At 40.6% G+C, this 27,948-nt stretch overlaps 1 protein-coding gene across 7 annotated transcripts in view; it reads right to left on the reverse strand.

Annotated features, from left to right (window-relative positions):
- Positions 1-27,948, reverse strand: part of STK39 (serine/threonine kinase 39) — a 292,939-nt gene that overhangs the window by 107,387 nt on the left and 157,604 nt on the right. For all 7 annotated transcript variants that reach the window (XR_002516134.2, XM_003907566.4, XM_009182375.4 and 4 more), the window contains exons 11-14: positions 12,554-12,676; positions 12,428-12,457; positions 2,706-2,768; positions 893-963 (exon numbers count right to left, since the gene is read on the reverse strand). Coding sequence is in view for 6 of the 7 variants with exons in the window: in XM_003907566.4 (XP_003907615.1) it covers positions 893-963; positions 2,706-2,768; positions 12,428-12,457; positions 12,554-12,676 (287 nt within the window). In the remaining variant the exon portion in view is untranslated. The remainder of the gene's footprint in view (positions 1-892; positions 964-2,705; positions 2,769-12,427; positions 12,458-12,553; positions 12,677-27,948) is intronic.

The raw sequence follows: 27,948 nt of genomic DNA on the forward strand, positions 1-27,948 counted from the left end.
CTAACCTTGAGGATGAACCCACTTTTTGTAGCTACAACTCTGAAAATCCCTAGTGGCCAGAAATGAACCTTGATGATGAACCCGCTTTTTGTAGCTACAACTCTGAAAACGCCTAGTATATGCACGTGCTTTATTTGTTTAATGGTCAGAAGAAATACGTATAACTTCTTTTAAAACATCTTCAAAGATGTGACAGTATTCTGATGGAGCTGGTAAACTAAGCTGTTTATAATTCAGTTTAAACCGTTCTGTCTTGAGATACCAAATTCTTAGCAACGAATATCACAAAGAAGAACCTTTAAAAAATAAAAAAATAAAAAAAAAATCCTTAAAACGGAAAACGCTTTCATTCACTCGACTGCAGACAAAGACTGTACTGTCAGGCACCATATTTGTATTCATTTCCTAGAAGACTGAGATTTCTTTCAAAATATATCTGTCATTTTTCCACAGTGGCTGATCAAACTTGCCACTGAAAAATGTTCTGAACAGGCAACCTGTAGTACAAGCATGGTTTATTTCTGTCAGAGATCGACTGCTGAAGTGTGAAAGAAACTCATTAAAAATCTCTTACTGTGATCTTACATTGTAAAAAAAAAGAAAAAAAAAAAAAAAAAAAACCTAAGAAAGAAAAGGCAAGGAAAAAAAACATAATGAAAGGTACACTGAGCCTGCAGACACACTCATACAGTGCTTTTCTTTCTTACTCTTCTTTAGCAAGCAATTAGAAGAGCACAATTAGCCCTGGGAATACAGCATACACTCGTGGTTTGGGGAAATCAAATAAGCTAACGATTTTATTTTATGCTAATATTATGAAAAGTTAACGAAGGAGATTAAAAAAATTGTACTATGGGAAAAACAATGCAGAATAAACAACAGCATTATTTACCTTAATCTCAAAACGAGGTTCACAGCGCAAGAAGCAGCTTCTCTGTAGTCTTCATTAGCACTGGGTGGACTCTTTAAAAGGAAAACAGCCAACAGCATTATAAACTGCATCAGGAAAGGAATGAATAAAATCACAATATCGCTCGATTCATAGAGCCACTTCTTTCTGGAAATTTCAAAACTAGATCTTTACACACGCAGGCCTTGTTTGACATTGTAACACCTCCATGTAAAGGTTGTCATGGTGCCTAATTCCCATCACAACTGTGGATATGAATGTTTCCTACGGAAAGCCTCAGTCATAGGAATGGCATCACGAACAACTTGTATAAGCTGTGGTAAGTCCAGCTACCTAAAATGGCACCTCACAAGCCAAGCCATGGACGGCTACCATTGAAACTTGGGGACCACGAAGGCTGGGCACCTTAAACCCTGCAATGCAGAGGAAGGAGGGGCCCAGAAGATTCAGCCACTGTTTATCTTTCCTGCCTTTCTCACCTAGAGCCCATTTTCTTGAATACTGATTATTAACCACAAATGTCTCCAATACACAGCCTCTCCCTGTTCTCAGGGAATCCCGGGACATGAGTAGACCTTACTGTTGGAGTAGAAAAAATAAGGCATTTCAGGTCAAGACTTGGCTCTGCCACTGACCTGAAATGCAACCATGAGCAAGCCATTCTCTGAATACTGCCCACCGTAAAAGGCTGCAGGGAGAATAAAATGATATATATGAAAGTGAGTCATAAAATGCTCTACAGTACTAGTTATCCTAATCCCTGTTCCTGTTTCCTTTACTCTCTTTGCCCTCTGATCCATTATTATTCTTAACTTGCCTTTTATCATTCAACCAATCCCTACAGTTTATCTCAAAGTCTCTTACTGAGTTGCCTGATACAGTGCAAAGACCTAAACCGAATCCTGACTTGGCCTCTAACCAGTGGTGTGACTGTGGGGGAGCCACTTCACCTCTGTAAGTCTTCACTCCCTCAGCTATAAAATAAGGGCCCAGCATTAGTTATCTGACCTCAAACAGGCTTCCTGAAGCCAACAAAATCACTCTAATTATCTCCCCAACATATGGTTAATTTTATAAAACACAGACCAAGTAAAACAGAAATGAATTTAAATTGGATATGTAGAGTTTGAAAGAAAGAAAATTATGATCCTGACAGTGGTAATGCTTTATAGTACAACCACTTTGAGAACAAAAGGGCTTGCCTGTTAATTATACAGCAGAACCAGAATGCAGGCCTGGGCTCTGGTTCTATGCCCCTAGGTCTTCCCATGGATTGCTCAGCATCCCTCATCACCTCCCACCATGACTCACAGCACACGTCTTCTGTCCCATAACTTTAATAAATATGCATTATAAATGCATGTCACAGTTACTGGACTATTATTTTTACAAGGCAAGTTGTAGAGATGAATTGGCCCATAAAATTCAATGATAACAGAATTATGAAAACAGGTTACAGAAATCCAACCAGGAGCAAAAAAGAAAAGTATCAATTAACCACAATGTTCTGTGGCTGGAATATAACAGAATGGTGTCGTTTTCTTTCCTTTTCTTCTTTTCCACAGTACCAGCAATTTGAGGAGCAGTCTGGTAATCAATTCTCACTCCTGAGCCTATCATTTAAAGGTTGGAGGTCCCACAAAGTACGGTCAATAGCAACCTATTTAAAAAGAGAACTTATAAGCCCTTGATTTGGAGGCACTAGCTTGAAATTGTCCATCTTTCTAAAACGTTGCTTTTTTAAAAGATCTGTCTACAAAGCATCTCAAACGGAATGACTGGCAGAGAAACATACCTGAGAGTCATGCACAGACAAGGACTGTATTTGTTCAGGGATGGTGCTGGCGTTCACCGCAATCTGTTATGAGAGCCATCGTTACAGCATTCAAGAAAGCCAAAAGGAGACACAGTGAGTGTGGTTACATTAAGTCCCAATTATCAGACCCAATAATTTCCAAACGATCATAAAGCAATGTTTACCAAAGTATGGCTCTTTGACTACCTGTGTTGGAATCACCTAGGACAAGTGTTAAAGACCCCTAGGACGCTCCCGGCCTATGACGCAGAATTCCACAGAGATGGAAGAGAATCTGTGTCTTTACCAAGTTCCCCAAACAACCCTCATTATACTGTTAAAGAACCACTAAGCTAAAGTGAAAAGGCATCAATTATTTGATATTTTAAACTTGATAACCAAAAGATGTTGTAGGATAATTTTTTCTCATTGGACAATTTCACCTAAGCTTAACAGACCCTCAATGAAAGAATGTTAGGGTTAATAAAACCTACCCCTTTAATTGTAACTAGGAGCAATTATTCACTGTATTTCAAAAATATATAAGGATAGTTGCATTTTTAAAAGACATTTACCCAAGAGAAATGCTAAAGTGATTGACAGGTTATACTCTTCTCTCAAAGTCAGAAACCCAACTCTAAGGTTACACCCAAATTATTTTTGCCTGGAGCTCTACTTTTGTGAACTCTGCCCTAGAGCAAAACTTGAAAGACAAAAAAAAAAAAAAGAAAAAAGAAAAAGAAAAAACTCAAAGAGAAACAGCAATGAAAATGAACAAAAGGGATCTCCTATTTCTAACCTTACTATCAATTCTAAATCAGAAACCATCAAAAATTATTTGTGGGAAGAGCCTTCTAAAGTTTAAGAGCATAAAATTCTTACTCTCCATGCTTCTTCCAAAATAACTATGGTGGTAGTGAAGTAATAGGGAGAAGTATATTGATGTCTGCAATTTACTTTGAAACACATCAAAAAGTTAAGATGGACTGAAGGATGAATAGATGGATATATATGTGACAGAGCAAATACAGTAATGATGATACCTAGATTATAGGTATATGGGGTTCACTATACAATGTTTTAATGTTGCTATATTTATTTTTACAATAAGATGTTAGGGGAAAATGACTATGTTAGAAGAACAAACTACCTGTATTCATTAACCAGCCAGAGGATCTGGGCCTACTTCAAATGGTTTCTTGTAAAGAACCTTTCAGGGTGATTCCACAATCTTAACTTAAATTTGTGGTACAACCAAAGGCCACATCAGTACTTATAAACAGCACTGTGACTTCCTTTAGTCAAAGAACTACTGTAACCTGAAAAACCTTAGTGGCATTTACTAAGAGGTAAAAACTTCTGCTTCCCCTGGGGAGACCCATCTTCTGCCCTGCACAATCATCAGGATGGAGGGCTAATCAACAAAGTGGGGGGCTGGAACCCCACACACACCCTGCAACCTCACTGTGTAGGTGTAACCCTGAATACAATGAGGGGACCAGCCTCCACTCTGATGTACAAGCAATATGGTAATTCCTCAGAAAATGTGCAGAGATGCACAGGAAAGCTGGACAGGGAGGTAATACAGTTTGGATATTTGTTCCCACCCAAATCTCATGTTCGTGGTGGCTCATGCTTCTAATCTCAGCACTTTGAGAGGCTGAGATGGGTGGATCACTTGAGGCCAAGAGTTCGAGGCCAGCCTGGGCAACATGGCGAAACCCCTTCTCTACTAAATATACAAAAATTAGCCAGGTGTGGTGCTTTGCGCCTGTAGTCCCAGCTACTTGAGAGGCTGAGGCACGAGAATCACTGGAACCCAGGAGGCGGAGATTGCAGTGAGCTGTGATCGTGCCACTGCACTCTAGCCTGAGTGACAAAGTGAGACTCTGTCTCAAAAACAAAGAAAAAAAAAATGTCATCTCCAATGTTGGAGGTGGGGCCTGATGGCAGGTGTTTGGATCATGGGGGTGGACCCCTCATGAATAGCTTGGGCCATTCCCTTGGTGATAAGTGAGTTCTCACTCTGAGTTCACATGAGATTTGGCCATTTAAAAGTGTATGGCACCTCCTCCCCACTCTCTATGTTGCTCCTGCTTTCACCAAATTATGTGCCTGTTCTCACTTCGCCTTCCACCATGAGCAAAAGCTCCCTGAGGCTTTCCCAGAAGCTGAGCAGATGCCAGCATCAATGCTTATACAGCCTGCAGAACCGTGAGTCAATTAAATCTTTTCTTTCTAAATAATCCACTCTCAGGTAGCAATGCAAGGATGGCCTAATACAGGAAGCCTCTGTACAAAACATCTTCCTTGACAACAAACTGTATTCCTCCAAATGTCACTACTACAGATCCATTCTATGGGATTAGGGCATGGTCTTTTGGGTATACTCTTCTAAGTGTAAAAACTTATAAGAAATCTAACACATTACGCAGCTGTCAATTTATCAGGGTTTTTCTTTTCCTTTTAAACAATTTGCTATAGGATGGACATTTGAGAGAATGAGTGTTTTGATGGGAAGGTGTATTAGTCCGCTTTCATACTGCTATGAATAAATACCCGAGACTGGGTAATTTATAAAGAAAAAGGAGGTTAATGGACTCGCAGGTCCACATGGCTGGGAAGGCCTCACAATCACGGCAGAAGGCACAGGAGGAGCAAAGGCACATCTTACATGGTAGTAGGCAAGAGAGTGTGTGCAGTAGAACTACCCTTTATAAAACCCTCAGATCTCATGAGACTTATACACCATCATGAGAACAGCATGGAAAAACCCGCCGCCATGATTCAATTACCTCTCACCAGGTCCCTCCCATGACATGTAGGGATTATGAAAGTTACAATTCAAGATGAGATTTGGGTGGGGACACAGTCAAACCATATCAGAGGAGGAGGCAAAAACAATGAATTAATGTTGAACACCACCATGGCAATAGACTTTGATGGGGATTTAGAACAGGATAAGAGAGGAAAAGATCTCACGATGGAGACAAGAAAGAGACAACATCTGCTTTCCAATTTTTCATAGAGCTCTGCCTAACGAACTCCTTTTCTGCTTTTGCAAATACTATAGCTAAATGCAATGTGCTATCCTGGATAGGATCCTGGCAAAAACGAGGGGCATTAGTAGGCAAACTAGTGACATTGGAATAAATTCTGGGGCTTAGTTAACAGTCACACAGCAGCGCTGGTTTCTGAGTTGTAACAAATTTGTCAGGATTACATAAGAAATCAACAGTGGGGGAGACTGTGTTAAGAGTATATGGGAACTCTGCACTGTCTCGGCAACGTTTCTATAAACCGAAAATTATTCCAAAATTGGAAGTTCACTTTCAGATATACTGCAGATTTCTGGTAACATATCTACCTTTCCTCACAACTACTCAGAAGGGCAGTCACCTGCAATAACCACATCTTTTAGAAAGTGGTATCATGAAAATATCAGGTTAAAGCAGTCTGTGATGACTAAGGATAACCATAATAAAAGTGGAGGGAGAAATCAAATCTCTCTCTCCATCTCCATATGGGTATAGAACAAACATGTTTGACAGTGTACGGGCATTTGGAAAACATGTTTTCATAGAAATAATACACACACACACACGCACACACACACATATATATATATATATATTTTTTTTTCCCCTGAGACAGAGTTTCATTCAGTCGCCTAGGCTAGAATGCAGTGGCGTGTATCAGCTCACTGCAACCTCCACCTCCTGGGTTCAAGGGATTCCCCTGCCTCAGCCTGCTGAGTAGCTAGGATTACAGGTACATGCCACCGCGCCCAGCTAATTTTTTGTATTTTTAGTAGAGACAGCATTTCACCATGTTGGCCAGGCTGGTCTCGAACTCCTGGCCTCGGGTAATCCACCCGCGTCAGACTCCAAGTGCTGGGATTACAGGCATAAGCCACCACGCCTGGCCCATAAAAATAATTTTTAAAAGCTAACAGCAGTCTTAAATAAAATGTGACAATAGCAATAAGTAATATAAGGGAAAAATTAGTTTTCACATTGCAATTAATTTCTAATAAAATTAACTCAATTTAAATACCAAATGTATTTTCTCCTCAGAGCAAACTCCCAGAGTTAGGAAACAGAAACATTTCCATAATTAGCCAAGTCTAGAGTCTTGATAACAAAACTTTTCAATGTACCTTTTGTGAACCCTACTGGGCTTCAGCCAGAAACCTTTCCCACCTGCTTCATTACCCTTGATTAAATAAAGACAACTTTTCCAAGGGATTTCTGAAACATTTTCTTTTTTCTTATTTTTATTTTGGAAATTTCTGACAGACATTTAAAACAAATCTTCAGGAATTTTGAGCACACCAGTTTCCTGGATTCCAGTCTGGACTTCCGGATTCCGAGGGATTTGTGCAGTTTTCCTAGCCAGTCCTTGATCCTAGCTGTGAATCAGAATCCTGTGAGCAGCTTTTTAAAAATCAAGAGTTGCCTGGACATCACCCCAAATTACCAAATCAGAATCTGTGGGTTGAGTCTAGACACTGCATTTTTAAAGGTTTCCAGTCAGGGTTGTGAATTGTTTATTTTCATGTCACCTAACTGAGATGCTACTATAAAAAAGAATGCAACTTTAATGGAAGCCTTAGCAAATGCCCTCCTCAGTTAAATGAACCCAAATGAAACTACAAATTTAAAAATAAAGTCAATTTCACTTTTTATGTGGAAAATAAGGATGTAATGCAAAATTGACAAAAAGTCATAAAACATGTACTTATTATTTTTGACAAAAACATAATGGGATAACAGTTGAAAAGTTTTATGTAACTAAGAAACACTACCTAAGGAAACTGTCCTTGCAAATACCACCCCTTCCCCTGACCCCCAAAGAGATGAAAAGTGTCCAGCTAGTGGGCTCCCTTTGCTTTTATGAAATTCCCACATTGCCTAACACAGTTCCACATGGAAATCAGGCACAGACTAAACATCTGTTTAATTAATTGTTATTAATATTAGCATTATTATTAACCTTTAGTCTTCACTGGCTTCCATCAACCAAGTAGAGTATGATGATAAATAAATGAAATGAGGATGAGCTATCCACTTACTATAAATTATTAAGTACTAGTGGGTGACTAATACTTTGATATTTCTTTTATTATTATTATACTTTAAGTTCTAGGGTACATGTGCATAACACGCAGGTTTGTTACATAGGTATATATGTGCTATGTTGGTTTGCTGCACCCATTAACTCGTCATTTACATTAGGTGTATCTCCTAATGCTATCCCTCCCCCTGCCCCCCACCCCACGACAGGCCCGGGTGTGTGACGTTCCCCGCCCTGTGTCCAAGTGATCTCATTGTTAATTCCCACCTATGAGTGAGAACATGTGGTGTCTGGTTTTCTGTCCTTGCGATAGTTTGCTCAGAACGATGGTTTCCAGCCTCATCCATGTCCCTACAAAGGACACGAACTCATCCTTTTTAAATACTCTGATATTTCTAAAGTATCAGTATGAAGTGTTAGGAACACAGGGCCAATTTTTCAATGTGGATGGCTATGAATCTCAAGCCAGATCTGAATCCCAAGATAAGTACTGCAACTCTAAAATCTTACAGATTATACTGGAAATTCTCTTGGACTTAGGAGGATCTCCAAATATGGCCCAGGATAAGGTGGATCTTCTCAATGTCCCTCTGACTGACAAACATCCCACTCTGGCCTTCTGAGTCTTCTCCAATTAATACTGTAATACTTGGACATTCTACCTCACACTTACTGGGAGGACAAACAGCCCCTCACTCATTAAGCATTCCTAAAATATCCCTAGTTCATTGTAGCACCTTACTCTGTCTAAACATGGTACTAACAAAGTTACTTTTCTGAACTTCACCTCAATCATATGTCTTCTGATCCCCCGGGTCACTTCTGACCTACTCATAAATAATATATGCCTACTCATGCACCTGTTTAATATTTGACTTGCAGTGCATACCCAATTCATGTCATCAGTGAACATGTATAGTGTCTACTAGATGCAAAAGAAACACAAACTTTCATGTTTTTCATTTTTTTCATAAAATACTATCTCAATCTTCTGGTGGCGTATAGTCGAAAAACAACTGAATTGCAATGGAATGACAAACACGAAAAAGCTTATTAAAATGTAAATACTCTGGCATTTAAATGTGTCATTTGGCACAGATAAGCATTTTCACTCTCAAATATGTTGACAGGTATAAGGGGCTCTGTCAGAAGCCGTATATATCGATTGGTACAGCTATTGATAACAACTACACAAATTCAAAATCAGCAGACACAGAAACAAAGCAATCACAATCTAAGTACCTATGATTTACTTATCTATGTGCCCCCTGAAATACATACACAAAAAAGTTAAGGGAACGATGTTTGTAATAGCAGCCTAAGTGCTCACCAAGAAGGAAATGGTTAAATAAACAATTTTCATTCATCTAATACAATACTATGTGCCAGTAAATAAAAAAGAGGCAGATCGATAGTTCCTAAGGTGGAAAGATTGCCAAAACAATCAAGCAAGTTGCAAAAATATTTTCTAGTTTTTATAATTCCATTCGTGTTTTTAAAATGACATGCTAGATTTTTTTTTTTTTTTTTTTGAGACGGAGTCTCGCTCTGTCGCCCAGGCTGGAGTGCAGTGGCGCGATCTCGGCTCACTGCAAGCTCCGCCTCCCGGGCTCACGCCATTCTCCTGCCTCAGCCTCCCGAGTAGCTGGGACCACAGGCACCCGCCACCTCGCCCGGCTAGTTTTTTGTATTTTTTAGTAGAGACAGGGTTTCACCGTGTTCGCCAGGATGGTCTTGATCTCCTGACCTCGTGATCCGCCCGTCTCGGCCTCCCAAAGTGCTGGGATTACAGGCTTGAGCCACCGCGCCCGGCCATCATGCTAGATTTTTTTAACGAACATATTAGTACGGAAAGAAACAGAAAAGGTCTGGAAGAAAACTGTTCAACCGGATGACTTCTGTGGAACGAAGTGACAGCCACAGGAGTGAAAAGGGGAGCAGTATAAAAGTAGTCTTTCAGTTTTTATTCTCTGTCATTCTCCTATGATTTTCAAATAATTATTCTTTGTCTCTTCTCAGTAAGGCCTATCCTGACCAAGTCATCTAAAATTATAACCTCCCACCACACTCCCTGAAGCCCCCATCCCATTGTTTCTTTCTATCACTCCTATTCCATTGTAATAAACCACATAATTTACTTCCTTATTAAGGCTATTATATAGTTTACCTACTCCCGTAAGAATGTGAGCTCCACAAGGACAGGGATTTTGCTCTGTATTTCTCACTGATGTATCCCTTAAACCTACTAAGACAGGGCACATAGTAGGAACATAATACATATTTGCTGAGTATTTACATATTTAACACTTTTTAATTTCCTTTATAATAGACAAATACTTCATGCTTTGCTTACAGAAAGCAGTTTGGGGTAGTCGGCAAAGGGATACTTTAATTAAAAGCTGAAAGGACACAGGAAGCATCACTGTAGTATCTCTTAATACAGCTCAAGATAATCAAATGTCAAGGCTGTCAAAGGAACAGGTATCAAAAATCTAGCCTGAGAAGCTGTACAGTAACAGGTGGGGCTTGTTATTCCTAAAATTTGGTGGAAGTGTTTACATGCAAACACATGTATCCTTTCAATGAAATAAGAGGTCTATTCATATGCTTCTTTAATTATAAATCAATACATTAACAGACATACGGCGCTGAGAAATCAAATGAGTCTAGATGCAGTAAACCACCTGACTTTCATATCCAACTTAAGAAGGTCAGAACTGATGCCTGAAGATCAACTCACAGCATGCTACATAGTCTTTCCCTTCCTGTCTGTGCAGAAAATATTCTTGCCAAAAAGATACTGCTATTCTCCAAATAACAAATCAGCTTTCAGAGCAATTTCAACAAGCACACAGTGAGAGATTATCTTAAATCCTTATGACCTGTACCCACCAGCCTTACTAGCAAGGCAGGATCCAATGGATATCGTCCAATGAAGATTTCTTGCAGTGAATAACAAATGCTTTGTGAGTCGATGATGCTACTTTAACCATGTTATTTTGTTCTATTTCTCAGCAGAACTGACACTTTTAGTAAGAGATACTCTTAGAAACAGCAGAAAAGCCTAGACTCTGTACCTTAGATAAAATGAGAGAAAGGAGGGAGAAGCACAGTTCATGATACGTGGTTAAGATCATTCTGAAAACAGCACAACATCGGTGTAGCCAATGTGTTCCATGTGGGGCTCATCACCACTGCTCCTAACAAAGGGCGATGAGGTCTCTGATCAAAGCTTTTATATATATATATATACACACACACACACACATATACATATATACATATATACACACACACACACTTTTTCTGAAATGGAGTCTGGCTCTGTCACCCAGGTTGGAGTGCAGTGGCACAATTTCAGCTCACTGCAATCTCCACCTCCCAGGTTCGAGCGATTCTCATAATCCCAGATAGCTGGGATTACAGGCGCCTGCCACCACGCCCAGCTAATTTTTGTATTTTTAGTAGAGACAGGGTTTCACCATGTTAGCCAGGCTGGTCTCGAATTCCTGACCTCACGTGATCCGCCCGACTCGGCCTCCCAAAGTGCTGGGATTACAGGAGTGAGCCACCGCACCTGGCCAAAGTTTATATTTTATGTATGAAATGGAGAGGTGAATTAAATGATAAACAGAAGAGAAAACAAAATCTGAAGGAGAGCCACCATGGGGAGGCAGGCAAGCTGGAAAATGCCTAGGAAAGGCCTATCCATATGGCATGAAAGATGGAGACAGAAGGGTGAGAGGAAAGAAAAGGAGAAGAAAGGGTGGCCTGTGGCTCTGCTGCCCTCTTCCTTACAAGACCCAGCTGGCTACTGCCACTTCAAACTCAATGATGAGAGGTACTACATTTAATCAAAAGGAAATGTCTGCTAATTAAAAAAAATTGGGATGGATATCATTTATAGCCCAAAGTTTTTTTGTTTTCTTAATGAGAATTTATTAAGGTATGCATTAATTACTAGGTCTGTAAAATATTTGGAGCTATTTAAATATGCTCAAATCTCCTCTAGGAGAATTAGCAAGTTTTGTGAACTACAGTTATCATTAGTCATTAGGCATTAGGATAATTAACCAGATGGAGGAAGTAAATCAAATATGATCTCTTAATCAAAAGATGACCAGGCCTCAAAGGGAAGCTGTTAAAATTTTTTGAGTGCTCCTTAACCTACTAAGGTATCATTCAGAAGATTTAAAAACCAAGACCAACAGATTCAACCAAGAGTTTCTAACCATTTTAATATCTACTTCATTGCAAACAAAAACCACGGAAAACATTTTGCCTGTATGCTTACTATGTTTTCTAAAGGCAGTAATCCTAAGAGTTAAAATTAATTGATTACTTAGTCTGTGTCAAGGATTCCAGGGAGGGTTTTGTGTACGTGATTGCCAATCTTCATGGCAACTTTATTATAAGTACTGGGATCATCCTCATCTGACAGATGAGGAAACAGGCTCAGAAAGCAATTTGCCCGGATTTATTCAGCCCAAAGTAAGTCAGACAGAATCAAGAGCTGCAAAGTCCACGTGCCTTTCCTTTCTTTCTACTCTGTGAGATTTTGAAGCACCTCCCCTAAATGGATCAGACTCTGATACCCCAAGAAAGAAATTAAATGGCAAAATAATAGATAAATAGCTGCGGCTCACCTCTGGATTTTCTTCTTTTACTCTTCGTGACTGTAAAACAATTACGTATCCATTAATATATATAACACACACGATCACAAAAATAAAATTTACACAGATGAGCTCATCATCAACAATGTCATTTACCTTTTCCTGAGAAAAAGCTGCTTTCCCTTCTTCGCTCTTCTCATCCATCTCATCGTCACTCCACTCCCAGTCCCCATCTTCGGTTTTATGAAGGTGACCACTTGACCCAGGAACTCTTCTTACCTGAACCAAAACAAGCCCACACAATTCTTCACTAGTCGAATGTGAACCATTTCACTGGTGCTGCAACTTGGGTTATACAGCATACACACCAACCTGAAAATAACCTGAGTGGCTGTGAATCCAGGGATAGCTAGAGGTCAAGATCCAAAAAGACTACACAGCCTCCGACTCCCAAACTCATCCTCTTTCCAAAAATGCTGTGTTTTTTGAAATGCATTACTATATACATGAAAAACAAAATATTTTGGAAGAACATTGCACACATAAGCAATTAAGGATCAAGCTCATTTTTCACGTTTACTTCAGTTAACACTGTATTAGTTGCCATATATAAAATGCCATGTGGTAGGCTTCAAATTGCCTAAGGAAGTGCATGCAAGCAACGTCCTGCTGACTGAGCAAAGGCAGAGAAATCTGGAAGCCTAATGAAACGTACTAGACTATGGGTATCGGCGATCTAAAAACCTAAGACAACAAAGCAAACACCCTTCTATTGCCACCTCACTCTCTTGCAGAACCTGACATTATGCTTATTTCCCCAGGATTCTGCTCAACCTATTTGAACAAAACAAAACAGCACCAGACCATTCTTAACACACTTTGTAGCACTTATGAGACTTGTGAGATTGCTAGGAACACAGCTTGATAATCAGCAGCCATGCTAGTGTCTAGATTATAATCAGTCTTCCCCATTATTTCAAACTGTTTTGAGCTAGGGTAGAGATGTAATCCATAGGGCAAGCTTTCCAAATGTCTTTGTGGTTGGAAAAGCAAAACTTTTAAAAGGACAGGATGACTGAGAATGAGCCTGTGAGACCAAAGTAATTTGCTTAAAAAACGTACTGAGATGTAATTAAACAAAGCACTGTAGCAGATGAACATGATGTGAACGTTAACAGCAGTGGTCCAAGGATTCAGAGAAACTTCAAGTGGAAAGGGAGCTTCCAGACAATCGAGAGCAACCTCTTCATTTTACAGATGAGGAGATGAAGGCCCAGAACGTGACCCCAGATCACGCAGTAATGAAGGCAAAGCAAGGTGAGAAACAAAGCCTCAGACTCCCACTCAAATGTGACTCTCCTTATGCCACTGAATGATAACCGCCAGCAAGAAGTTATCGAAAAATGTCCTTTGAAGACTGAAAGACTACGATGTGAAGAAAGCCTACTTTTTATAATAGACACTATTTAGTTGTATCACAGGAGCTTCAGTGAAACCAAGGGAAACAGCACAGAACTTACATTTAAATATTTAAGTTTAGTATACATGTCAGACCAACGTGAAGTCATAAAAAATGCATGCTGGGGTTGGCTTTGATTTGAGGGCCTTACCATGTAGAACTTGTAAAAGTAATCCCGACCAGTTGGTCTAGAAGATTTGAGCTCCAACACAGAAAGTCAGAAAGAAAGTGCAAAGTACTTTTTCGTAATTGCAAATAGTTATGCTATTTTTTTTAAAAAAAAGCTTTTTTTCCCACCCCCCAAAATTTTTTTTAACTAATTTATCTTTGAAATAGTACTTAGTAAAACCCCGTCTGGGCTTGGCATCAGATATTTCTTCCACTGGCATTTTGAGTTGTTCTAAAAGTCTTTTCTAATGATGGTGATTTTAATGGTGCTTATAGATGTTGGCAAAGTACTATAGAAAAAATGCCAAAATGCACTTCAGGATTTGCAGAACAGATTGCTCATTTTAATGCCTGTAGAAATCGCTAAAGGAAAATAATTTTCTGTTGACATATACAATAAAATGAATTATTTTCTTAGCAACGCTGATCATGGTGGTAGCAACATAGAGAAACATATGTTAATGACTACATTTAAAAGGAAGAATTTAAAGCCACGTCTATTACAAAACATACTGTCAACTAAGAAGTGAAAAGACAAGTAAAATTATCTATCAGACACAGAATTAAACTCTATCTCTACTAAAATTGCAGAACCCAAGGATAGTTGGTGAATTAGTATTCTTTAAGTACTCACCCAAGAGATTACACTAAGGAAATACTCTTTTCCAGAGAGAGTCCAGATTAACATCCTAAAATTTAGTTTATGTCCTTTCCCCCTCTGGCTCTATGTTTATAAGCTCTGTCAGTTTCATTTCCACAAGCAGAATCCAACTATAAACAATAAAATGGCCCATCCGCTTCCATTTTTATTTTAGTTTAGAGCCCTGGCTGTCCCTCTGTTTGTTTTATTTGCTGGAAGAGAGAAAGATAAAACAAAATGTCTAGGATGATAGCTCTAGACATTGAAATAAATGGCGGGATGTGCCTTTAAGCAATAAACATTGGTTAAGCAAATAAATACACAAATGTTGACCAAATTAAGAGAAAGAACATTAAAAAACCAATGCAGGGAATAGTACTGGTAAAATTGTCACTAGAATAAGAATACTAACTTGCCTTTGAGAATGTCCCCTCAGCTTACTCCTAGGAATAAACTTGCAGCATAATTTGAAACCCAGGTTTCATGGTGGATTTATGTGACATTGATGTCTACCAAAGAGACCAGAAATCAATTTTACAAAGTTACATCCTTGTAGGGAATTTGTAGGGATGATGAGAAACAAGTTTTATCTTTTAGATCCAACTAAGTTTCACACAGTTTAGCAAATGGTCTTATTCGGGAACTGAATAATACCTTGCAAAGTTAAAACTTCAAAAAAAAGAAAAGTGTAGAAAAGCTTCCATCTTCCCCTCACCCACTACAATGACGAGAATGGAGATTATTTGCCCTTGGAATTCTAATTTCATTGGTTATTATACTGCTCTTGTTCCACTAAATGATTTGCTCATTTAGTAAAGCCAAGAGGTGGTAGAATGAATTTATTCTCTATTTTCTCTGACAGGGATTTTTAAAAATCCATTGCTTCTCAGAGAAACAAGCTCAATTTAAGTGATACCTACAGGAATTCATAATCTCACAAATTCTTCAGGTCACAGTTGGCAGTAGTGAGGTTAGAAAACGTTTTATATTTTCTTCTCTTTATCTAAATGTGATTTTTAATGACAACCCATTAAATAAATGCACTCAAGTTCTGATTCCCACAAGAAAAGAAGGCAGGCTCAGCCAGATGAACAAAGCAGAAGCATGGTTCCTGGCCACTGCTGGTGGCCAACAGGCAAGATGTAGGTGGCCACTGGGCAGGGTTAGGACGAGCAGCCACAGAGAGGAGATGGCAGGAATGTAGACAACAGTCTCTAAAGCGGTCTGACCTGTCACTCCAGTGCTGCACCTCTAAACGAGAGCTGTCTGTAAATACAGTTGTACCATACCCATGCAACTCAAAGGAGGCACCTGGCCCCTGACACAGGAATTGGGAGGAAGGATATGAAGAACCAGCAGGTAAAGTTTCTATAAGAGCATGCTAAATACGTCAGAAATGCAGGTGTGTGACTCTAACACTCTACTGAACAAAAGAGGAATGTGACCCAAAGAAATAATGACCAAAACTTAGTAGAATTTGTCTCAATCTGGCATGTCCATCTGTCAAAAAAAAAAAAGCACCCACTAGCCTCTCCCACTGCCACATTAACTTCTCCCTGGAAATGGGACTTGGGAATCTCCTTGGAGTGATTTTTACCCCTTCGGTGGGAATCCTGCACTCACAGCCTCTCCTCCACCTGCTGAACATACGGCACGCTGACTACAGTTGAAACTCAAGTGATCCAGGGAGCCCACCAACCTCAGGTCCACCTATCAAGAACCTACTGCACCAGCAGAAAGCAACACATAGTTACATTCCTGTTACCAGGCATACTACTGATGAAAAGTATAAAAAATGTTTCTAATTAATTGCTGTTTATCATGTACTTGAGGCACTGCCAAGAAAACAAAAAGCCTTCTAAATTATGAAACATTAACAAAACGTGACTCAGTAAGACTTTAGCAGTAAGTATTTTACTGTCTCCATAGTTTATACACTGACACTGCTCCTCTCTGACCATCACCTCTCTCGGCACCTCCATCCTATACCTACTGCCTGGCCTCACTGTCTTCTCCTGCCCTTCCACCAGCCCCCTCCTGGCTCTACTCCTTAGCATGCAAGGCCTGGCACCCACAGGTGACTCCAGATGCTGCAACTGCTAGTACTCAATGTCCCCATGTCCCCTGGCCAGATGAACCTTCTTATCCAATCCACACTTGAGGAGCAAACACTGGGGTCAGCCCCAACATGTACTCTCTAGTCCTGAACTACAGCCAAGAAGAACACCAGTCAAGTGTGCGTGATGCCATTACAGATGACCACCAGGCACTCCCAGATGGGCCATCAGTGCTGCTACAACCCTGCCCCTCCAAGTGAAGCCCATAGATGGGGCAACAGCAGCACCGGGGAGGGAGCTTGTTAGAAATGCAGAATCTTGGGCCCCACCTAGACCCACAAAATCAGAATCTTCCTTTTTAGCAAGATCCCCCAGGGGTCATATTCTCATTCACGTTTGAGAAGCACTTTCCCTCATTGCCAGCCTAGCCTCTTGCTCCTAGTTGGTATTTATACCATGTTAGGTACTATGTTCTACAGATTTTACATGTATTAACTAATTTAATCTTCATAGTAGCTTGTGAGCTCAGAATCATTGTACTGCCCCATTTTTCAGAGGTAAAACTGTGATACAGGGAAAGTTAAACCACGGCCCAAGCTCATACAGCTGGGAGGTGACAATAGTAGGAGATATAAGAGCAGGAGTCAGACCCCCAACTCTCCTTTCCTCTCTCTGCTACTGCAGCTTACAGTAGCACCTCCAATCACTTAAAATAACTTCCTCTGCTACCCTGAGAGCATCAAGTCCATCCACTGGAGCACAGGTGACTTGTTATGTTTCAGTAAAGAGACTGGTGGCATTTTGGCCCTAGAGATTTGTGGAACTTTGAACTTGAGAGAGATGATTTAGGGTATTTGGTGGAAGAAATTTCTAAGCAGCAAAGCATTCAAGAGGTGACCTGGGTACTGTTAAAGGCATTCAGTTTTAAAAGGGAAATACAACATAAAAGTTCAGAAAATTTGCAGCCTGACAATGTGATAGAAAAGAAAATCCTGGCTGGGAACAGTGGCTCACACCTGTAATCCCAGCACTTTGGGAGGCTGAGGTGGGCAGATCACAAGGTCAAGAGATGGAGACCATCCTGGCTAACAAAGTGAAACCCCATCTCTACTAAAAATACAAAACGTTAGCCAGGTGTGGTGGTGGCCTGTAGTCCCAGCTACTCGGAAGGCTGAGGGAGGAGAATGGCGTGAACCTGGGAGGCGGAGCTTGCAGTGAGCCAAGATGGCGCCACTGCACTCCAGCCTGGGTGACAGAATGAGATTCTGTCCCCAGAAAAAAAATTAATCACTAAGAATATGGGGAAAACATCTCCAGGGCATGACAGAGAACTTTGTGGCAGCCCTTCCCCTCACAGGGCTGGAAGTTTAGGAGGAAAAAAATGGTTTTGTGGGCTGGGCCCAGGGTCCCTCTGCTATATGCAGTCTAGGGACTTAGTGCCTGGCATCCCAGCTGCTCTAGCCATGACTAAAAGGAGCCAAGGTACACCTCAGGCCATAGCTTCAGAGGGTGCAAGTCCCAAGCCTTGGCAGCTTCCACATGATGTTGAGCCTATAGGTGCACAGAAGTCAAGAACTGGGAACCTCTGCCTAGATTTAGAAGGATATATGGAAACACCTGGATATCAAGGCAGCAATTTGCTGCAGGGGTAGAGCTCTCATGAAGAACCTCTGCTTGGCCAGTGCAGAAGGGAAATGTGGGGTCAGAGGCCCCACACAGAGTCCCTATTGGGGCACTGCCTAGTGGAGGTATGATAAGAGGGCTGATGTCCTCCAGACCTCAGAATGGTAGATCCATCTACAGCTTGCTCTGTGGGCCTGGAAAAGCCACAGACACTCAACACCAGCCCATGAAAGCATCTGGGAGGGAGGCTGTACCCTACAAAGTCACAGGGACAGAGGTGCACAAGACCATGGGAAACCACCTCTTGCATCAGTGTGACCTGGATGTGAGACATGGAGTCACAGGAGATCATTTTGGAGCTTTAAGATTTGACTGCCTCACTGGATTTCAGATTTGCATGGGGCCTGTAGGCCCCTTTGTTTTGGCCAATTTCTCCCATTTAGAACAGCTGTATTTACCCAATTCCTGTACCCTCACTGTACCTAGGAAGTAACTAACTTGCTTTTGATTTTACAGGATCATAGATGGAAGGGACTTGCCTTGTCTCAGATGAGACATTTGACTGTGGGCTTTTGAGTTAATGCTGAAATGAGTTCTGACTTTTGGGAAGGCATGGTTGATTCTGAAATGTGAGGACATGACATTTGGGAGGGGCCGGGGGCAGAATGATATGGTTTGGCTGTGTCCGCATCCAAATCTCATCTTGAATTGTAACTCCCACAGTTCCCACATGTCACGGGAGGAAGCCGGTGGGAGGTAACTGAATTATGGGGACAAGTCTTTCCTGCACTGTTCTCATAATAGTGAATAGATCTCACAAGATCTGATGGTTTTAAAAAGAGGAGTTCCCCTGCACAAGCTCTCTCTTTGCCTGCTGACATCCACGTAAGATGTGACTTGCTCCTCCTTGCCTTCAGACATGATTGTGAGGCCTCCCTAGCCACATGGAACTTATATAAGCCCATTAAACCTCTCTTTCTTTTGTAAATTGCCTAGTCTTGGGTATGTCTTTATCAGCAGCACAAAAACATACTAATACATACTGACAGCCCCTATCTTCCTAATAAACTTCACACTCTCACCCTCTTTTCTTGTGGTGTGCAAAGACAGCGGATTCCTTCTCTTCACAAGACCAATGCCTCTGGGAGCACTCCTCATGTATCTACTCACTTATTCCTTCCTTCAAGACACTTACAGCCAGGCCCTGGCTCCTCTACATCCATCTGTAAATATGCTTAAGTCTCTCTTATACTTCTACTAAAAGAACCCCAGGGACCCCACTGATTTTCATTCTTCCTTAAGAATTACTCCATCACTCTTCTCTTTCACTGTCAACGTTTTGCTAAAGATAGTCTCCAATAATGGCCCTCACTTCCTATCTTATCCTCACACTTTAATAGTGTGCAAAATGATATCTGTCCCCACTAGGCCACCAAAACTACTCTCTCTCCCTTTGAGATTTAATGACTTCCTAATAGTGTAATTCAATGCTCTTCCCTGTGGCCATAACACTATCTTGTAGACATTGCTGAACTCCATTCTTCTCCTTTAAGCTCTTTCCAAATCTGTGTTCATAATGTTTCTCCTCCTACCTCTCTTGTCCTTCTGTGTCTCCAACTGTTCTTTGTTCTGTCTCCATGATAAATGTGACTGCTCCCAGCCCAGTACACGTTCTCAGCTCACTAGACGCTGTTGCCCTTAGTGAACACACCTTCTCCATGGGCTCCCTGCCCTCATCTAAGTTGATATCCTTGGAAACTGCATTTCTTAGTCTTGTTTTCCAAGTGTTCTGTTGGATATAAACACCTTATCAGCTTTTCAAAGTTGAGTTTGCCACCCCTGACCCATTTGTTAATCCTCCATCTCCAGCCTCATTCTGACAATTCACCAGTGTTGTCTTAGTTAATGCCTTTGAATCTCAGCCTAATCCCCATTGCCATCATGTTCACCAGGGGCATGGTCATATAAAGCTCCTAATATGATGCCTGCCACATAATGAACACTCAAGACATGACAGGTGCTATTATCATGAATATCCTCAATGCTTCTCCCAACCCAAATCTATTCATCTATTTATAATCCAGCCCAAAATTGTTTGTTTATATATTTTCTACCACATCCCTTTAGATACCCTACAATCCAGTTATGTACAAGTCACATATTTTTGTGACTCTACCATTTCCCGTATGTATTAGCTACATCCTTGGCCTGATCTGCCCTTCCACATTCTCCTTTTTTTTTTTTTAAGCTAAGAAGCTTTTGTCAATCCTCTCAATTGAAATTTTGCCTATACCTTTATGTCATTCTACTTTCATGTTACATTGGACAGATAACATATCAAACCATATACTCCTTCAGGGCAGAGAGCTTGCTTTAGCCATTTTTTAAAAATCACTTCTTAATTCATCTGGTCAACAAAGTTTTATTGACTAACTACCTTCGTCTACCAAGTTCTAAACCAAAGATGAATAAAACAAAAGCTTACACCTTGGAGTAGTTCACAGTCCAGACAGGTGCACAGACATTTAAGCTAGAAATGTTTTTAAAAAGACATGAATACTATAAAAAAGATATAAATCATGGGAATCTGCAGAAGAGAGGATGACTATCTATATCAAGGGACAGTATGGAAGGGTAGCTGCTACAGCATTAGCCCAGCATGCAGAGAAAGCAAAAACTTAGCACGTTCTACTGATTCATGTAATGTGGCAAGCAGAAAATGCAAAGGAAAAGCTGGCCAAGTGAGGACTGGGGTGACCTGAGGAGCACCTGTCCCACCATAAGAAGGCACCCATCATTGACGGCTGTCACAGGGAGACAGCCCAAGCATATCCAGATCTTCTGATTCTTCTAGAGAAGTGGATAGTTTGGATTTTTATGTGATGCTCTTGACTTATTTTAATGTTAACATATCAAGTTAAAAAAAAACTTTCTCTGGACAGCCTAAAAATTAATGTCTTTGGGACAAATTCGGCCTGTGAGTTCACACCCCTGTTTTACACCAGTCAGAGGGTTAGAAATCAGACAATGGGAAAACATGGAAAGCTTTCATGTGGGCACAGTGGGGGGAAGGGAGAATGAGCAAATCTGGATTTCTGAAAGCAGAGTAGAGGATGTGCTAGGACTTGAGGATAACAAAAGCCAGAAAGAAATCAGCATGTTAATCACTCCAGTCACTACTGACATGTAACTAATCACCCCAAAACTGAGTGACTTCAAACAACAACAATTAGCCCTATGACAATCAGACTTGCTTCCAACACGGCTGACAGAAAGCACGAGAGACCCCAAGTCAGGACAAGCCCTTTCTGAATTCCTGACACATAGCAACAGTGCGAGATAATGAAATGACTGTCGTTGTTTTAAGAAGGTTGTCAGTGAGGGCTTAAAGAAAAGTGAGGGAAATGTTCCTGGAAGCTAGAGGAAAGGAGGACCCTGTTGTGCAGTGACAGAGAGTTTAGCAACACTGACATCTACGGTAAAGTGGGAAGTGGAAATTCACCTAATGAACTCAGTGATCTAGCTAAAGAGATTTCCAGGCAGCCACTTCAAGTGACACCTGGGTTCTGCTCACTGCCTATGATAAGATGTGAACAGAGAGAGATGAGCTAAAGAATAAACTGTTAAATATAAACCTGTTTCTCATTCCCAATCTCTCCAGACATCAAACAATTCTCAAGCCAAGAAATGGTTTCAGAGCAAAAATCAAACCCAGGGTGAAACTGTACAACCTTTTAAGAATTCAGAAAGATCTAAGGTGGTGCCTTGCAGACACCTTCAAACATCCATAACGCCTTCTGAGGATCTTAAGAGCTTGCGTTGCAGAACTTCTGCATTAAATAACAGGGATTCCAAGAATCACAGAGTACTGCCCCTTAGGCGTCTCACAGGGAGGCCATGGTAGACAAAGCATCTTGTGGTCATGGATCTTCTCTAATGGAGTGAACCCAACAAGATTCACAGAAAACCCACTACCTTTTTTGATATTGTACTACAAAATACTGCCAGGTTAGACAAAAAGAAACAGAATACAAAATAAAAAGAGGCCTTCAGATCCTAAACTTTTGCTGGCAGGAAGCAGTCTGAGACGGCTCCTTAGCTGCAAATGCTGATTCTTTCTTGCGGAAAAAGAAGGATGATTTAAAAATCAGAACTTGAGAGGGGAGCCAAGAGCCTCAGAAACCAGCAAAACTGGACAGAGCCCTCATCAAGGAGCTGGCCCCACACGCCTGGCTTGACTCCAGAACTGCCATGGACCTGTGTGCTCCCGTTTCCCCCCTTTTGGGCAAATCTTTAAGATGTGTATCCTCCTGCCGCACCCTGAGTGTGAGTCCAAGGGATATTTGTCTCTCTAGTTCACAGGCCTTAAGACTGAAAAATCAAGGAGCTGTACCCATGGCACCAGTCCTGAGGAGCCTCCTCTGTACCCAGATCTGATTCAGAGGACAAGGTCATGATTTTGAGCCTGAGCCTGAGCCTGGAGCTGCCACAGGATGAAACTTTTGGAGAGTCTTAAAAGCTCAAGAGCATATTTTAGACATGGAAGAGATGTAAGTTGTTGTGGCCAGAGGGTAGAGAGAGAGCAAATTGTTTTTTCCAAATATGCACGTGACAATATCTCCTGCCCCACGTGTTCAAGAATCTTGCTACTTCACTACCAACAGAGAGAGTCCAATGCCCTCTCCTTGAATCTGGGTGGATTTGTGTCTTACCTATAACCAACAGAAACGAGGCAGAAGTGAGGCCAGGTCGGAAAAGGTGAAGCAACGTCTATCTTGCTCACTGGAATACTCATTGGAAGTCTTCAGGTGTCATGAAGCATTCCAACTGCCTTCAGACCCCTGTGCTGTGAGGTAGCCCAGGCTAGTCCCCAGATTACCTGACCATTTGATGCAGTGTCATGACATGAGAAGCTGAACAGTCTGAATCCCAGACCCACAGAAACTGGGAGACTTACTGAAGGACTGCTGGGGTCTTCAGCCATTTAGTCTCGGGCGATTTGTTACACAGAAATGGGTGATCAAGGTAACAATGGTGATAAGGGATTTACTGAATTTGTTTTCACTTTGGACACCTAGTGATGCTTTGAAAATTAGTAGGTCATATTTTACAGCCCTTGTCATACCAGATAACAGACCCTACCACACACTTTAGGTCATGTTTTCTAATTGTGTCTACTCCAGGCCTCTGAACATTCAGATTTTAATTTATACTTGCAAAATATCTCATCTGACTATGTTATTATACACTAAAGTATACCAAGAGGAAAAATGCCCGTTTCTATTAATCATAGGCAAATGGCAAGAGCTAAATCTTGGACCTTTTAGTCAGTGATTCCCATTAACTTTTTTTTTCTTGGCTTCTTGGAATTTAAAGCTCTACCAGTTCCGCTAAAATTTGGCATACCCTTTTTCTATAATATAAAGCGGTAGAACAAAGGAATGAGGATATGAAAAAGTTAATTAGAAAAAAATTCTAGAGAAACAAAGACTTTATAATTTAATAATGATAATGAAAAACACTTGGCTAGCTTGGTGAAAGACACACTTATAGCAACTTCCTTATAATGCCTGAATATTTTCTAATGGGAAGAGAAACAAATTTGACAAATGTTGCTCTTCAGATAATGAGAATGGAATATTGTAACTTTGGAAATCCAACATGAAAGGGCAGTGTCTTGAAAGAGAATGTTCTGGAAGTTGGAAAGGAACTATTCTGAGGAGGCAGCACAAAGCACAGAGAAGCAATTTGATTTCTTATTCTGCGTCAGTCCTATCAAACCTCCAATATGGCATTTCCCCAAGCGAGGGCAACAAAGAACAATGGCAACAGCTAAGAGCCACGAAAGCAGAGTCCGATTTTGCAACTATTGTCTTTGAAAACTAAAGCTCCTGCTGGAAAGGGTGCCAAGCTGATCTGTAACTTCAGCTAATAAAGAAAACAATAGGAACACTCTGTCCTGGTAAGACAAATAGCACAGAAGAGAAAACACACATCATGTAAGACCAAAGGAAAATGCAGAAACCAAATGTTTGGCTCCACAGCAGAGTCGAGGTTGCTTTGGATACAGCAATAAGTTAAGAGTTAGCTTACTTGTAGGAGAAAGAGGGGTGGCAAAGAGAAACAGAAGCACACGGCCAACTAAATATGGCTCCAGGCAGGGCTGGAACCGGAAGATTTCTGACAAGCAACAGAGAAGCACACTGCGATGGTCAGTTTTAGTTGTCAGCTTGGCTGTGCTACTGTCCACAGTTACTCCCTCCAACACTAAGCTAGGCATTGCTGTGAAGGCATTCAGTAGATGTGATTAAGTCCATAATTGACTTTAAGCAAAGGGAAATTATCCTTGATAATCTGGGTGGGCCTGATTCAATACGTGGAATAGCTTTCAGAGCTGAGCTAAGGCTTCTCTGAAGAAATTCTATCTAGGGACAACAGCTTTAGCTGTGCCCTAGAGTTCCAGCTTGCTCTTCCTGACAGCCTACCCTGTGAATGTTAGGCTTGCCTAGACCGCCCCCATAATCAAATAAGCCAAGTCCTTGCAATATATCTCTTTATAGGTCTCTCCTACTGGTTCTGCTTCTCCTGTTGAAGCCTGATTGATACACTAAAATCCAGCAGGCTAGCTATTGGTATTTATAAACAAAAGGCAAATTAGCTAGCAGAAGAGCAGTACTAATAATAGCATCCACTGGTTTTTGATAATGGAATATGTTAATGTCTCTAAGTGAAATACTAAGAGAAACTGAACTAAAAGGACAATAAAATGAAAATTAAGATGATATGAATTACCATAACTTAACAGAGAGTAAATTCTTACCCTACAAAGACACCTGAAATAAAGATCAGGGGTTAGTTACTGGTTAAACATCATTTATGTTAGATCTAAGAAATATAATCAACACCACCACCTTGGAAAACCTTCTGTCAAGAACTACATCTGCTTAGGGATTAATGACCTGAGAAAAAAACCTGGAAAGACACTCAAATGCATTGATTTTTGTGGAATGGAAACTCCATTCAGACTCACAAGATGTAATATAGAAATATTCCTAATATTCTAATTTCACTAAGATATCTGATATTTTTCAACATACAAATGTATGCAAACATTTCAGAATAACTTTTAAATGTCACTACCGAGGGGGTTTCTTCATAAAAATTATTACTAACTGCCCTAAAGATACATTTGGTCTATTACTCAGCTTACAGTTTCTGGATAAATGGCAGCAACAGGCTTTCTGAAAAAGTAGGTCAACACATAGTCAATTTTCAGTGTGGTCTCCATTATCAAGGACCAACTCAAGTCTACCACCTGCATAGAGAGAGAGAGATATGATATGTCTTCCATGTGAAAAAGAAGGTATAGAAATCAGTTGCCATCCTGTCCCCCAGCAGCAGAACTTCACAGTTCCTCACTGTTTATCAGAGTGTGAGTTTCAAATAGAAGCACGTTTTTATTCTTCCTAGTTATAAAATTAATTCAAATCCCTATTATAGAATAGTATGCAGCCAGTAACAAGCATCAGAGACCATCAAAATATAGTAAGTAGAAAAGGCTAATAGAGAACAGCATCCACCACTGTGTAAAAGAAAATGAGGAGAGGCACACATACACATTTCTAGATACGTTTGTACATGCACAGAGCATTTCGGGAAGCATTTACAGGATGTGGTAATACCTACTGGGTTGAAAGAGGGACTTTTTCACTATGTTGTATACTTCAAGGAGGCCCAATAAATAACCCTCTCTCCTCCTCCCTATCGCTAAACTAATTTAGAAGTAAGATCAATAAGCATAAAAGGACCAAAAATCACCCTTATTACTTATAAAGATGACATCTGAGATTGTGGCTTAAGTCTTTCTTTCTCAGTTGAGGAACTGATCTCTAGATTTCGAAAAGACTTCCCTAGGGCTCCCAGCGATGTTAATCAGCACATTCCTCCCTCACACAGGCGGTCCTCAGTGACCAAGGGCACCTCCCTGGGTGAGCAGGCCAGCTCCAGGAGAAAGTGAGGAAGAAGGGGTGAGCCACATTTTTGTGCCTGATTTTTCCCTCCAAATTCATTAATCAGATAAGTCCCTAGGCAAAGAGTGTCCAAGAATGTTTTGCTAAAGGAATATCAGGAGTGTAAAAGCAACATTCTCCCTGCCTTCTTCATCTAGTAAAGGTTTTGCATCATTTGAATTTTTATCATTATGAGTTACACTGTCAGTCAAAACAGAAGTATCTAAAAATTAAAAACATACTTCTTTTAAAAAACGCAAACAACATAGAAGTAGATACAACAGAAAGTATAAGTAACCACTTCCTGTTTCTAAACAAGGTACAAAGATGTGACTTTCAATGGAAAGATAAGTTGCCTAAGAACTTTTTAAGAACTAAAAAATGAAAAATATTTCTAAAACCTTAACATGACAATACGGTCAAATCAAGAACATCAACTTATTTTCACCTGCGTTTATTGCAATACATGTAACAACTTAGGATTTCTAACATTTTTAATATATGTATTTTTTGAGACAGAGTTTCGCTCTTGTTGCCCAGGCTGGAGGGCAATAGTGCAATCTCAGCTCACCACAACCTTCGCCTCCCAGGTTCTAGCAATTCTCCTGCCTCAGCCTCCCGAGTAGCTGGGATTACAGGCGCCCGCCACCACACCCAGCTAATTTTGTATTTTTAGCAGAGATAGGGTTTCTCCATGTTGGTCAGGCTGGTCTCAAACTCCTGACCTCATGTGATCCACCTGCCTCGGCCTCCCAAAGTGCTGGGATTATAGGCATGAGCCACCACGCCTGGCCTAATATTTTATTTTTATGCAACAAATTCCGGAATGGAGACTCACTTTTATAATAAGCTATTTGGTTCGGTCAACGAAACTGTCCTCAAGGTTTTGAATGCATAGTAACGTAAAGATATGAGTTCACGTTTATTAATACTCTGCTTTTCCATTCCTCTAAGAGGTAGCTGAGTTTGTGTTCCTCTGCATTCTATCCACAGAATAATAGATACTGTTGTTTTTGTTAAGGTGGCATTTGCTACAAATTTCCAAAGATATTGAGAAAATGTTCTAGCATATAAGAAAATTAAGAAGTGGGAAAGCATGTGCCCTGAAAGTAAGATACAGTTACATTTAGAGAGAGATGTCAGGAGCTAGTGACACCATATCCTGGAACTGTTGAGGGGATATGAAGAAAACAAAAAGTAAAGAGGACTCCATTAGTTTCCGAAACCTTTGGTTCCCCAGATCCAATATAACTGAAACGCAGGGCAGTCAACAGAAAACCTTGCTCTGAAACCGTTCACCTCTGTAAACCAGCACTCAACACAGACACTACTAGTGCACAACAGATACTGTAGAAATATTAGTTGAACAAGTCAATGAATAAATACCCTAGGCTAAAACATAACACACAGGAACACTGTGGGCCAAGAGTCTCACCCTGAGACTCAAAGACATTTTACCATGTCCTCAGAAAACAACCATCTTTTGCCATCATCGGCCTTTTCGCTGTGGGGATGTGGTTAACAGTGATGAGTACAGGGAGGCTGAGGGGCTTAATTTATTCCATCTGCTTAAGCAAAGCAGCAGCTGGTGCCAA

This window comes from Papio anubis, chromosome 10, assembly GCF_008728515.1.
Source record: "Papio anubis isolate 15944 chromosome 10, Panubis1.0, whole genome shotgun sequence".
NCBI classification, from domain to species: Eukaryota; Metazoa; Chordata; class Mammalia; order Primates; family Cercopithecidae; genus Papio; species Papio anubis.